Here is a 14,336-nt window from a genome sequence, read left to right as displayed (position 1 = left end):
CGTGTCGCAGGGGCAGCAACCTCAGCAGGGAAGCCCATACTTCCCTTTCCCTGGCCACTTCATCCATCTCCGCCGGGAGGCTCCCAAGGCGTTCCCAGGCCAGCTGAGAGGCCTAGTCCCTTCAGCGTGTCCCGGGTTGTCCCCGATGCCTCCTCCAGTGGGACATGCCCGGAACACCTCACCAGGGAGGAGTCCGGGAGGCATCCTAACCAGATGCCCGAACCACCTCAACTGGCTCCTCTCAACGCAGAGGAGCAGCAGCTCGCTCCTCACTCTATCTCTAAGGGAGAGCCCGGACACCCTGCGGAGGAATCTCATTTCGGCCGCTTGTATCCGGGATCTCGTTCTATTGGTCACAGCCCACAGTTCGTGACCTTAGGTGAGGTTAAGAACATACATTGACTGGTAAATAGAGAGCTTTGCCCTCTGGCTCAGCTATCTCTTCATCACGACAGACCGATACAGAGTCTGCATTACCACAGACGCTGCACCGATCCGTCTGTCGTCTGTCATCCTACCCTCACTCGTGAACAAGAGCCCAAGATACTTGAACTCCTCCACTTTCGTTAGGACATCCTCCCCGACCCCGAGCGGGCACTCCACCCTTTTCCGCCAGAGGACCATAGTCTCAGATTTGGAGGGGCTGATCTTCACCCAAGCCGCTTCACACTCGGCTGTGAATCGCTCCAGCGCGAGTTAGAGGTCACAGTCTGAAGAGCCAACAGCACCACATCGTCTGCAAATAGCAGAGATGCAACGCTGAAACTTCCAAACCGGACTCCCTCAATTCTTCGACTGCACCTAGAATTTCTGTCCGTAAAAGTAATGAACAGAATCGGTGATAAAGGACAGCCTTGGCGGAGTCCAACCCTTCTGGAAACGGATTCGACTTACTGCTGTCAGACCAAACTCTGACATAGGTGGTACAGGAACCGAACAGCCCGTATCAGGGTGTTTGGTACCACGTACTCCCGAAGAACGCCCCACAGAACTCCCCGAGGGACACGGTCGAACGCCTTCTCCAAGTCCAAGTCCATAGACCTTACCAGGGAGGCTGAGGAGTGAGATTGAACACACACTCCAGTCCCCCTTCTTAAAAAGGGGGACCACCACCCCAGTGTGCCAATTCAGGGGCACTGTCCCCGATATCCATGTGATGTTGCAGAAGCGTGTCAGCCAAAACAGTCCTTCAACATCCAGAGCCTTGAGGAACTCCACCCCCAGGGCCTTACAACCAAGGAGTTTTTTGACCACCTCGGTGACTTCAGCCCCACAGATGGGAGAGTGCATCTTGGAGCCTGAAGACTCTGCTTCCTCAGAGGAAGATGTGTCGGTGGGATTGAGAAGGTCTTCGATGTATTCTGCCCACCGGTTCACAACGTCCCAAGTTGAGGTCAGCGGTGCCCCATCTCCACTGTACACTGTGTTAATGGTGCACTGCTTCCCCCTTCTGAAATGCCAGATGGTGGACCAGAATTCCCTCAAAGCCATCCGGAAGTCGCTTTCCATGGCCTCACCGAATTCCTCCCACACTCGAGATTTTGCCTTGGCGACCGTCGAAGCCGCACTCCGCTTGGCCAGCCAGTACCTGTCAGCTGCCTCTGGAGTCCCACAAGCCAAAAATGCCCAATAGGACTCCTTGTTCAGCTTGAGGGCATCCCTTACAGCTGGTGTCCACCAGCGGGTTCGGGAATTGAGTTTGCAATGGAGGCGCGGAACATGGTCCACTCAGACTGTTGGAGAAATTTAATAAACCTTTTATTTTTATTGCGTAATAAATCAGTTATTTATCAATGGTGTGCCAATCAATAATGACATGTTAATTGAAGTCATTAATACAGCAATCAGAAGTACTCAGTTGAGTAAAGCACGTGTACCAATCAATCATGTGTTAGCAATTATATTGATCAGATGTTCTTAATTGTTGAGATGATTTATTATTGTTGTTGATTCACATAGTGATTATACATTCAATGTCCCCCACCTCCCCCGGGATGTGGGAGAAATTCTGCTGATGGTGGGAGTTGAAACTCCTTCTGACAGGGGACTATGCCAGACATTCCCAGCAGACCCTCACGATATGTTTGGGTCTGCCAGGTCTGGCTGGCATCCTTCCCCACCATTGGAGCCAACACACCACCAGGTGGTGATCAGTTGACAGCTCCTTCCCTCTCTTCACCCGAGTGTCCAGAGCATGCGGCATCAAGTCGGGTGATACGATCACAAAGGCGATCATCGAACTGCGGCCTTGGGTGACCTGGTGCCAGTGCACATATGGACACTCCTATGTTTGAACATGATGTTGGTTATTGACAATCCGTGAAGAACACAGAAGTCCAAAAACAAAAACACCACTAAGGCTCAGATCAGAGGGGGCGTTTCCCCCCAATCACACCCCTCCAGGTTTCACTGTCATTGCCAACATGAGCACTGAAGTCCTCCAGCAGAACAAAGGGAGTCCCCAGAGGGTACTCTGATCTTTCGTTTGATGCATAAGCACAAACAACGGTCAGGACCTGTCCCCCCCACCCGAAGGCGGAGGGAGGCTGCCATCTCGTTCAAAGGGGTAAACTCCAATGTACAGGCGCTGAGCTGGGGGGCAATAAGTATGCCCACCCCTGCTCTGTGCCTTTCACCGCGGGCAACTCCAGAGTGGAAGAGTCCAACCCCTCTTGAGAGGACTGGTACCAGAGCCCAAGCTAGTTGGAATCTAGTTGGAACTTCTCGGCCTCACACACCAGCTCAGGCTCCCTCCCTGCCAGAGAGGCGATATTTCATGTCCCAAGAGCTAGCTTCTGTCGCCGGGGATTGGAGCGCCATGGCTCCTGCCTCTGGCTGCCGCACAGCTCACACTGCACCCGACCCCTATGGCCCCTCCCACAGGTGGTGAGCCCATGGGAAGCGGGACCCATGCAGCCTCTTCGGGCTGAGCCTGGCCAAGCCCCGTGGGTGCAGGCCTGGCCACCAGGCGCTCGCCAGCGAACCCCACCTCCAGGCCTGGCTCCAGAGGGGGGCACAGGTGACCCGTGTCCGAGTGAGAGAAACGTGAATCGCTTATTTTTACTCATCATTAAGGGTCAAAAGTATGGGTGTGTCCTATAAAAGGTAACCTATTTTTTTTTGACACCATTCGAGGAAGATTGAGCTGTCAGGCATAAACACATGTGCATTTTCATTGATTGAATTCTTGCTTGCAGTAATTACCGTAACGGGAGGAGCTACAGGGCGGATGTCAGGTGGCTTTTAGCAGCAATTGCAGCTAAGAGCATTTTGTTTTAGCTGCGGTTGTTACGGCATTATTTTCAATAAAACAAGTGAGCAGGCTGAACCACCACCCGAGTCCATCCTTGCTCACACACAGGAATATTACTAACCACCGACAAGATCATGTAAAAGTTATTATGTCTCCAGCTGATTCAATGAAGAATGGCAAGATAAGCAGCTGAGCGCTCTGGTTCGGGAATATGGATAGGTATTCCATTTGACTTGTTTATATTTGCGGTCTTTTGGCATATACACACAATCACAAACTTGGTGAAACATGGATTCTGCACAACTTTGGGTATTCATGGTAAAAGGACCTAGAGCCGCCTCACGATTAAAAGATAAAACAACTGCTCGGAGCATGTTTCACTGCCGCTACAATGTGGAATATCCGAACCACATTTAACTTTTCTCCCAACAAATATATCATTTACGGATATGAACACAAGAACGTATAAAGAGTTTACAAAAGATGAGTTTGATTCTGTTTAGCTATAGCTTTTAAATTGTTGCTAAAGTGTTGGATTGTCTTACAGTATACACGGTAACATAGAAAATACCAGAATTAGACCCCAAAATTAAGGGGGCATCTCATGAGACTTATATTTGGGGAATTACAGTATTTGTTCTTTATGTGGTCCCAGAATCATACAACCTGTACAGTTAAAGCGTTGCAGTGACGTACCAACAAAATTGAAAAACATGCTGTACAAACGCAAAAGCCACAATCCAAATGCAAATACAGTGGGCCCCCGGTTTACGAACCCCCTGTTTTACGTATTTTTCATGTTACGACGTGGACTGCGGCGTTTTTTTGTCCCTCTCTTACGCACAAACATTCGTCTTACGAACCATCCAACATGCCGGTCAGTGTGTACGCACTATTTTTTTCGCTTTGCTGCTTAACAAAAACAACTTTTCTCGCATGTCACGAAAACGCCGATCTGCTATTGGTCTATTATGGTCTCAGTCCAGGAGATGCCGATATGCTATTGGTCGATTAAGGTCACAGTCACGGTCTCAGTCACGGAGATGCGGATATGCTATTGGCCGGCGTCAGGTCAATCACAGAAATGCCGATATGCTATTGGCCGAACACCTTTATCTTGCTTGATGGCACAGCTGGTCGGTGTGTTGTGAAGACTCTGCAAACTTTATCTGTTAGACATGGCTTCTAAAATTGCAAGTGGCAGTAAAGGTAGAAGTAAGAGGATGATGACAATAGAAATGAAGCAGGAGATAATAAAAAAATTTGAAGGAGGTGCAGTTAGAGGTGCATAGTTAACCTTGCTAGTGAGTATGGCCGCAACCGCTCGGCAATCGCTACAATTCTCAATAACAAGGAAGCTATGAAAGCGAGCAAGTCTTTTAAGGGCAAGACTTTTCTTGTCAGGGGACCGACCTCGGTCAACAACAAAATGGAGAGGCTTCTTCTATTATGGATTAAAGAGAAGGAAATCGCCAGTGATATGTTCTCGTTTAAGAAAAAAATAAAATAAATTCTGCGGGTTCGTCTCTGCTCCCCAAAGGTAAATGTCATTTTTCCTTTGTATATTTATATAATTAAATTTAACTGTACAGTAGATTGTTACTCATTTTTAATATGTATATTAAGTCATGATGTTTTCACCTAAAGTTTTTGCACGCGTTGCACGCATTCACTAATTAACATAAGTTTGGATTGCCCGTCATACGACCAATTCGGGTTACGACCCTGGCCGCTGAACGGATTAAGTTCGTAACACGGGGGCCCACTGTAACTGAAATGAACCATGTGTAAGCAAAGTGTTTGCCACACACATGTTCAAGGTCATGCTAAATGGGAATAGGCACCATTTAAAATGCCTCAGATTCCCCCCAAAAGTTCAGACGGTCTAGTAGGACTTTCCTGACATTTTTTCTGAAAAATCCTGGAGCACAAGCTACGATTAGCAGAGAATTTACACAACATCAGAGGAATCAGATTGTTAATGGCTATCAAAATTGTCATATTCCGGTGGGGTTTTTGTTGTTGTGGGTTTTCGGGTGTCTGTTTTTGGGGGGTTTTGTCCACATTCTCCTTGTCAGTGTTCTCGTTAGTGTGATTGTTTTCACCTGTCTCTGTGTACTTGCCTTTGGCGTATTGGCCAATTGGATTCCATTACCTCTTGTTCCTACCCAGCTGTTGCGTGTTAGTTCGTTAGTGTGAGTTTATTCATTTCCCAGCTGCTTTCAGTTAGTTGTCAGGTCATTGTCTACTGTTGTTGTCCCAGCGCTGCTCTCGTCCAGCTTGTATTTTGCCAGTCCCTCATTGTCCTTCGTGAATTATTTTGCTTTGTTTTCCTGAGCCTGAAGTCTAGTTGTTAGTAGTAGTTTGTGTCCATAGTTTGGTTGTTACTATGTATTTCTGTCTGCTACCTTTAGTTTGGTCCTCTTTTCATTATAAACCTCTATTTTGGAGTTCACCTTGCTTCTGGCTTCCCTGCATTTGGGTCCACTACCTTCCACGAATATAGCACGGAAGACAGTTGTAAACATAGTAATGACAATCATCAAGTGGAGAAAATAAAGCACAACCCCAAGTTCAGCTCAAATTAGACATACTGTGTTTCTCCGTGTACAAGTCGAGGTTTTTTCTTTCCTCATTTTCAACCCCCATATATTGGGGTGGTTGACTTCTACCCGCATAACTGAAAACCAGACCAATTTTCTCCTTATATCTATGTTTAAATAAAATTAATCGTAAATGAGTAATAGCATGTCATTTCCAAGGCTTAAAGTGATTATATATTGTTAATTCGATATAAAGTATGCATCTGTTTTAGCGCGTTTGCACTTTCAAATGCACTTTCGTTAAGTGCTCCCTTATTGCCTCTTTGTTGTCAACAACAAGGCTGCGTGGACCATTTTTCTGGCGGAGTTTGACCCGATATGAAAAGGAAATGACTGCTTGACTTGTCCATTCAAGACAAAAATGCGAGAGCAGTGACATGGAATTTTGGAATTTTCTGTTTGCTGACATAGTTTGACCGCCACTCATTGGAATGTTGCAAAAATCGCAGAAAAATAAAAGTAAAAATAAATGCATCTCGAAAATTTTAATCATAATGGTTTAATGAGGTCCAAATTTGGACAATGATTATTTGTGTACACACAATCACGCATGTGCAGCTGCAATTGCATAGAAATGTCAGAATTGTTGAATTTTGATATTTTACCATGTTCTGCTGAAATATTCAGCTCCCTAGGTTTTTTAAAAAAAAAATCTTTTTCCATTGATTCTTTTTTATCACAAAACATATTTAGGGTTGTTCAAAGGCACTTGTGCAAGCACTTTATTTATATTTACTTCCAATCTTTTTTTTTCTGTCGAGTTATACAGGTTACTGTTTCATGTCACAAATGCTGTCAATTGAACAGATGTACAATGTAAACTCCTGCAGCTCCTTATATTCACAACCCCATCTTTTGTAGAACTTGCTCCTCAAAACACCGCTGCCTCACAGAATTGGTTCTTCCATATCAACAGAGACATCCAAGTGGGTACGAACAGCACACATGCCTACTCGTCTCTGTATGCGAGTGTGCGGTGTGTGTATGTGTAATCTGTGATCCACGTGGCATTAATCCTCATAAATATTAAATATTTGATGACTCTCTCACTGATGGAGCGTGACACTCGCTGTGCATCCCTACAGGAGATGCATGTTCCTGACAGAGGCGCTTTTCTCAGGAAGAGCCTGTGAGCCATTAGAATTGACATAGTGAATGGCATAATGTTTTCTTTTTTTTTTTAAATGAAAGAAAACAATACGGACTGAAAAAAAAGGGTTTGCTTGCATCAAGCGCGTTTGTGTGTGTTTCTTTACAATCTGACTGCTTCTTGCCTTGCAGGGACCATAATGATGCTCGTCAGCACTGGCTGGTTGCTAGGTAACAATTACCTGACTGCTTTGCTTGCACCAAGCTACACAGTTGTGATTGTGTGTGTTTCTGAGAATGGAAAAATACAGCAGTCGAGGACCATTGCTATCGTGTTTTCTCACTGGAATGGGCTTTGCGTATTTTTTTTTCTCCACTTTGTTGGTTGATGACTTGCTTTCAATTTGATTTACTTCCTGTCCTTTTTTTTCATGGCAATGTCAAATTTATCAAGGATGAATGTCCCACAGGATATAATCCTGGCAAATCCATCTGCGGCAATTTCCTATTGTCATGATAACCACATTTGCAGATGCCACTTAGTTCAAAGGAATCGCATGATCATTTTTTCAATCATCTTTAAAATTTTCATTGGATATGGGTCTTATACACTCACAGTTTTGTCATGTATGGCAATCAAGACACTAGCATTCTATCTATTTGTAATGAGGACATTTTGTAAGGTTGCAATAGGTCCTTCTGTCACCACTATTTTAATGTCAATCACCTCACATATCAGTGTACCAAGCTGCAGTATATTACCTCCCCTTCATATCAGCTGCTACTCAGAAAAACAGAGCCAGAAGAAAATGTCCCTTTTCAATTGGACGACATGGCACGTCCCCATAGAAGTACTTGCCAGCTTCCCCTGACTTGGATGATAAATTTGGAGCTCATTAAACGGCCCTAAATGAGACCCTGGCGTGAGAGTCTGCCCTGACCATCTGGCTCCATTGTGAGTGCTTGCATCGCGTTCAGACTTAACCAGTATGATCTCTACATGTCATTGGATAGATGCAGGGAGGGTTTGGTAACGCCAGCCAATGAGAGCTTCTTTTATAGTAAGACCCACTCAGTAACTAAATACTAATACTGTGTGTTACCGCATGTATCCGGCAGGGATATACAGATTTCATGGGAACGGCAGGGGCTCGATGTTGAAAAAGGTGCACATGGAAATGCTTGAGTATGCTGCTATGAGGCCACATAGGGACTTTGGACAAAAGGACACTTTTGTGTGTCCAGGCAAGTCCTGTAGCTCGCCAACACATCCCTGGCAGTAGAAAAACGTCGTTGTTTTTAGGATGTATTCGGCAGCTCTGTCCGTTATGCTTCTTGTCTCTGTCAGAGGGGTTAGGAATAACTCAATGTAATATTGTCAAACTCGATACTTGATCAACATGTTGTTTGTCTGTGTGAGTGCGCTGACTTGGTCTGTGTCTGTTATTTTAAGGCAACAAGCTGAACAAAGACCTGAAGCACTACCTGAGTCTGCGGTTCCAAAAGGCTTCCCCTGACCATGAGCTACAGAAGACCATCCGGGCCAATCTGTATCGCCACGCTGTGCCTTGTGAGTAAAATTTGATACAGTACTTGATGCTTTAACGCTGATTGTCAATTTGTGCCGGTAAAGCATAATTTCCTGATCTTCATCCGGTTGACCTACTTTCGTTGGTTCTGATCTTGTTTGTCTCATCTGTTGCTCTTGCTCATGTGGTTTTGGTTCACCCAGAATCTATTTGTGTTTTTTTTCCATTTATGGCTTTTAAAATGATCAAACATCTCTGATCCTAATGAAGGAAACGGAAACATGAGCGTTAATTAACACTTCTTTCAGCTTTTCCCTTCAAGGGTCGTCACAGTGAATAAATTGCCTCATCGGTTTGATTCACGTATTTGATTTGGCAGAAGTTTTATGTCAGATGCCCTTCTTGACACAAATCTCTGTATTTATGCGGGCTTGGAATGGGACTTGGACACCCTCGCGGCTAGATTTACCGTATTGCTCCGAGTACAAGTTTTTTTTCCTCATTTTCAACCCCCATACTTATCACCGCATAACTGCAAACAGACCAATTTTCTCCACGCCGTTATTTAAATAACATTAATTTGAATGTGAAATAAGTAATATTATGTCATTTACGAGGCTTAAAAAATAATCCTAATTCAATATAGTGTGCATCCGTTTTAGAGTGTTTGCACTTTCAAACGCAGTTTTGTCAAACGCTGCCTAATTGCCTCTTTGTTGTCAACAACGAGGCTGCGTGTTTTTTTTTTTTTGTTTTTTTTGCGGACTTACACACATATATTGAAAAGGAAAAGGCTTGACTTGTCTACTTTTGCCCTTGTAAGCATGCTTAGAAAAGCCATCGAAGCCAAAACTGCGAGAGCATCGGTATGGAATTCAGCAGGTGGTGGGAGGTGTTGGTGAACACAGAGAAGGGCAACCTTGTACGCTCCGATCTCGCAACTTCCTCACTTGCGTAAAAAAAGACTTGGGAAAATATCCCACGTAAGATTATTAGCAAATCATTTGACTACCTGTGGAAGAGTAACGAGGATGTTTGAAGAGATGATGATGAGGAAAAAGAATTTGCCCGAGATAGCCATACATTGAAGTGGGATGATTGTAAGGAGGACTTTAAGGGCTTTTAGACAAATGTATATTCACCCAGTGTCAAAAAAAGTAAAGTATTGGAATTTCAAATCGTTTTAATGTTGCCGCATTACTTTCAGCATTTGCGTCTATGTGCACGCGTACATTGCCTTGCGGTCTTGTCTGCCCCCCTTCCTGCATGATGTACAATGTAGAAATGCCTCTAAAAGTAGCGTAATTTCATCATTTTAATAGCACAAACCTTGTGTTTTACTTGGACGGCCATGATTTATGTAACCACTAAAGTCACAGACTTATAATTGCATCTTTGTAAAATTCCCCCAAATTGCAGTAAAAAAAGGGGGGTCGATTTATAAGCGAGGTCGACGTACTTTGAGAAATACGTTAGATAACACTGATCACATGAAAGTCACAATACTTTACCATCTGCCTAACACCTAGCTCACTGCCAGGCTCTGCAGCTGGTCATATGTATGATAAATTTGCCCTCATAACATGTAGTTATGCTGCAAAACCCATTTCTTAATTTGAGATGACCGCAAGGCTTTAAGTTTTAAGTTTTTAAGTTTTTTAAGTTTTAAGTTAAGCTTTAAGTTTTTGGATGGAGAAGCACTTTGCATCGAACAATAATATGATGTGACTACCTAGGGGTAAATGTTTTGTTCAATGGCATGAATTCTCGCTTGCTCTTTCGCTCTCTTGCTTTGCCACGTGACCGGTAAATCCGCCTTTTTTCCTTTGCCGGGGATTATGATGTTCTGATTTATTGAAAATAGATTCCTGCGTGATTATATGGTGAACATGCTGGGCTCTTACAAAGATGGATGATGATGAAAAGGCCTCTGTGGCACACAGAGAATAGACATTGACATTCTAATTGAACTCAAATGGCAAATGCAAATATTATAGGAGCTTAACAAATTTCATTTTTAGTGGTGTCTATGGTATGCTTTGTGGAATTAGGCAGATTTTTTGTTTTTCTTTTTTAAGGGGCACTTAACAAAATGATGGAATTTATCTTATATGAGTTGTTTCTGGAAAGTTCCTGAACTCCTGACATAAACTGAGTTTTTCCTTGGCCAAAAGGATCAACCAGTGAGAATTGTGTCAGGATAGTGTACCCCGAGTAGGCATTGGCTGATAACCAAATTGGCAATATATCAAAATGTTAACAGTCACGGTTATTTCAAACAGTCCAAATCTGTTAAGACTGGCCCTTTTTTGGTTTGTTTGTTTGTTTGTTTTTCATTTCCCGCTGTTTCTGCAGCTCTCGTGTATCATACGTGAGTCCTCATCTGCTGCAGCGGCCAATCACACCGTCCTTTTCCTGGCTTGTCGGCTTGGGTGCCAGTGTGTTTTCTGTGACGCCGGTTAAAGTAGGGTACGAGCAGTCTATCGAGCTGGAGTGTGGGTAACAAGGCGAATCCAAAGAACTTTTTCCCGCATCCAAACAAACAAAGTTGGCTGTGTGGTAAGTTTTCAGCTTCCGAAAATGAGACATTGCCACATTGCGAGCTGCGAGTCTGCAGTGAGCGAGCTGCGAGTCTGCAGTGAGCGAGCTAGACTGACTGATTTGACGTAAACTATCACTCAATAGTAGTTAAAGTTAAATCGAACATTTTTTTTTAATATTGTTGTGCTGTAAATTTATACATGCATTTTTCCGTTTAAATTGAATGCATTCAATCAGAAGAATTCTTTTAAACATTTATTTATGTGCAAAACCCGTTTTGCTCAATGAATGTTAGTTTTGATTTTATTTATATATTTATTTTAATTCACATGGTAAATCTTTGTTATTGTAGCAAATCAAATGTGGATACCGGAACTATTAAAAGGGGAAACGTATATACTTCACATATTTGCGCGAAAGATTCCTGCAATACACATATTTGCTTAAATCTTTAATCATTAAACTTCATACAGTACCTGTACTGTTATGCCTTCCCGTTTCCATCCCTTGGCTGAGGTCAGCGAACACAAAGAGCCAGGGTTGCCCTCGGTGTTATGCCCCTCGGATGTCAACCTAGAGTGGAGCCTGAAGCTGACCTAACATCAGAACGGAAGCAGCGTTTACACTCGAAATTCTAATTTATTACAAAAGCACTCCAGGTAACGTCTTACCAACAATGTCTCTCAACCTCCTGTACTGCTTCTGTCGAGTCTTCTCACTCGCGCGTGAGCTTCACTCAGATAATGCTCGAAGTACACTTCAGCGGTCATAATGGCCGATGGATCAAAACCCACAACCATTCCATGAATGGCTCTATTGAGTATACAGGGCTACTTTACATCCCTGAAAACTACCGTCACAAAAAAAATAAGTGTTCTCTTAATACTGCTCTGATTGTAATCAACTGCTCATTTCTTAGCTGTACTTACAATACATACTGACATAATGTTGTGTTATTTCAGTTCAAGTTACTGTCAGGCGGCTGCTCTTAACCGGCGTTGGCCAAGCACTGAAATACATTTTTACTTTGGATGTGAGTGATTCGAGTAAGCGTTCAAGCCAGGGTTAGGGTTCCTAATTAGAATTCGGCCCGGGTTGGAGTTCCAACCAGGCTTGTAAATAGGAGGTTCAAGCACGGGTCAAGGTTTGCAATGCATGTTCAAGAGAGGGATTTCCTACTCGGCTTTCAAAATAGTGTCACGAAGGCAGTTGTTCTCAGTTTCGGATGACAGTCTCTGGTGATGTTGCACAATCTGATGGAGTTTTTGTTGTCATCTCAGTCACACATAATTGGGGCCGTTTCCTGTAACGTGTGACTTTGGGGGTGTTTGAAACTTGCAGTCCCCCTGTTTTTTTTATGCTTCTTTTATGCACACTCTCCTTTCTTCCTGTCCCTTCTTCTCCCACTCATCTGATGACCTGCAATCTCTCTGCCACGTCCTATTGATTGACTTCCTCACACATGCAAATATTTTCAGGGCACGACGAGTTGGAATGACAAAGGCAGTCTAAAGACCACACTTCTCGAGCCGTCACTTTTTTCGTTTCTGCATTTCCCTCGCCTGCTCCTCCTCCTCTGAGCACATGTGGAGCCCCTCCTCCCCCACCCAACCGCCTCCACTTGGTTGACTCAAACAGGTGCCGTTCCCTCCACCGCTGGCCAAGAAGGGATCTTTTTTTGTTGTGCTTCCTTTTCTACCTTAGATTCTGGCATGCCTGTGAATGCGTGTTTATATGCAAGAGCACATAAGGTGCCACTACATGCAGGACCCCGCACCCCCCACCCCCCCATATTCCTGCCACTACAGCAGATGCTCATAGTTATCATGTACTGCAAATGTCGCGATTAATTGAAAAGTCTCTCGTGGAATTCATTTCTCACTCATGTCTACAGCTGCTGCTCAGGGATGAGGGTTATCTCAGCGTTATCCTGTCGTTTGAGCCTATATGGAGCCTACCGATCCACCCTCCCCCATCTGATCTCTCCCTCCCTCTCAATGCCTGAATATCTCTCTCTCTCCCTCTCTCTCATTTTCTCTCTGTCAGTCCTCCTTTCGACTTTAAGTCACCCTTCTGAGTGGCAGCATCCCTGTGGCTTCGATGGTGGCTGCTGCCTTCTTCTGTTACAATCTGGCCGCTACCTCCGTCTCCCGCCATTCCTCTCCCTTGCTCTCTATCTCCCTCCCCTGCACACTGTCCTTCAATCCTTCGCTTCCTTGTTTTCCACTTCACCGCTGATCTCAGGGAAATGAATGCCGGAGCCAATTTTTTTGACTTTGCCGTCCCCACAAAGAAACGGATTACATCTTGAGTTACATCCGCTCTGTACGAAGGCAAGTGGGAGCTCCTTTTTCTCTCTTCTATGCTTGCTATCGCCATCCTTATGTCCAAGTCTGTGATGTATGCATGGCAGAAGCTGTGTGGTTTGTGATAGGTTCTGTGTATATAGGCTAAATGAATCATGGAAGGTGGAGGGCAGGGGTGGGAATAATGTGAGTGAAAGAGGGGGGCTGGCACACTCGGCGCAGGCATGTCCACACCAGGGGGACAGATGGCCAGTAGCCCTGGTGCATTTTCCTCTTCGGTTTCCAAATTCACCCTGCAGCCTTTGTACGGGGCCCACAAGTGCACAGAGCGTCGTTTCATGGAGCAAGACAAGGCTCCTCCGCTCAAAGAGGAGAGAGTATCTGTGTGTAAAGAACAGACTTGGTGTAGAATAGAGGTAGATGGAGAGGGGGCATTTGCCGTTGAGACAGGTTTTTGAGAGGTTAGGCATTGGTGAGAAGGGGAAAGAGTAGCTAGCTAAGAGAAAATTGAGTGTGTGTATGTGTGTGTGTGTGTGTATATGTGTGTCGGGGGGGTGGTCTTAGCAGATTCAAATGCATGGGGAGGTCAGGTCTAGTTGCTGGCCAAACAAAAGGGCTTCTCTGGGGGAACGGTAGGGGGAAGTGTGGCACTCGCCATTGTGCGTGTCGCTGCATTGCAGGGTGCTGCCGGGGAGCCTCATGCTAATGAAGGCCATTCATTCTTGCAACGGATGAGTGGCCCCAGCTTCAGATTGCCAGCTTTTCACATACACAGGCTTGAGATTTTCCTCATCAGGTTGAAAATGCACATGAAATGAAAGAATGGAGAATAGTTGCATTGCTCTTGGAGGAAGCTGAGAAGAATCCGATTTTGCATCGTGATGACCTACAAGTACAAGTATGTACTTGTATGTACCATCAATTATGTTGATCACATGACATTAAACGTGTGTGAGGGTTTCAAATGCAAAATGTAAATCATTTTACTCAATCAATGCAAACAAACACGTTCATG

General features: G+C 44.5%; 1 protein-coding gene across 6 annotated transcripts in view; it reads left to right on the top strand.

Annotated features, from left to right (window-relative positions):
* LOC148427005 (membrane-associated guanylate kinase, WW and PDZ domain-containing protein 1-like) overlaps positions 1 to 14,336 on the top strand; it is a 109,088-nt gene that overhangs the window by 21,339 nt on the left and 73,413 nt on the right. For 5 of the 6 annotated variants that reach the window (XM_088408805.1, XM_088408808.1, XM_088408802.1 and 2 more), the window contains exon 2: positions 8,399 to 8,515. In XM_088408805.1, the coding sequence (XP_088264931.1) occupies positions 8,399 to 8,515 (117 nt within the window). Of the gene's footprint in view, positions 1 to 8,398; positions 8,516 to 13,080; positions 13,349 to 14,336 lie in introns of those variants that run through there. The other variant, XM_088408807.1, reaches the window with a different exon arrangement.

The sequence above is a fragment of the Hippichthys cyanospilos genome, chromosome 2 (genome assembly GCF_059441005.1).
Source record: "Hippichthys cyanospilos isolate Australia breed blue-spotted pipefish chromosome 2, RoL_Hcya_1.0, whole genome shotgun sequence".
NCBI lineage: Eukaryota > Metazoa > Chordata > Actinopteri > Syngnathiformes > Syngnathidae > Hippichthys > Hippichthys cyanospilos.
This window is presented reverse-complemented; position numbering and strand designations above follow the sequence as displayed.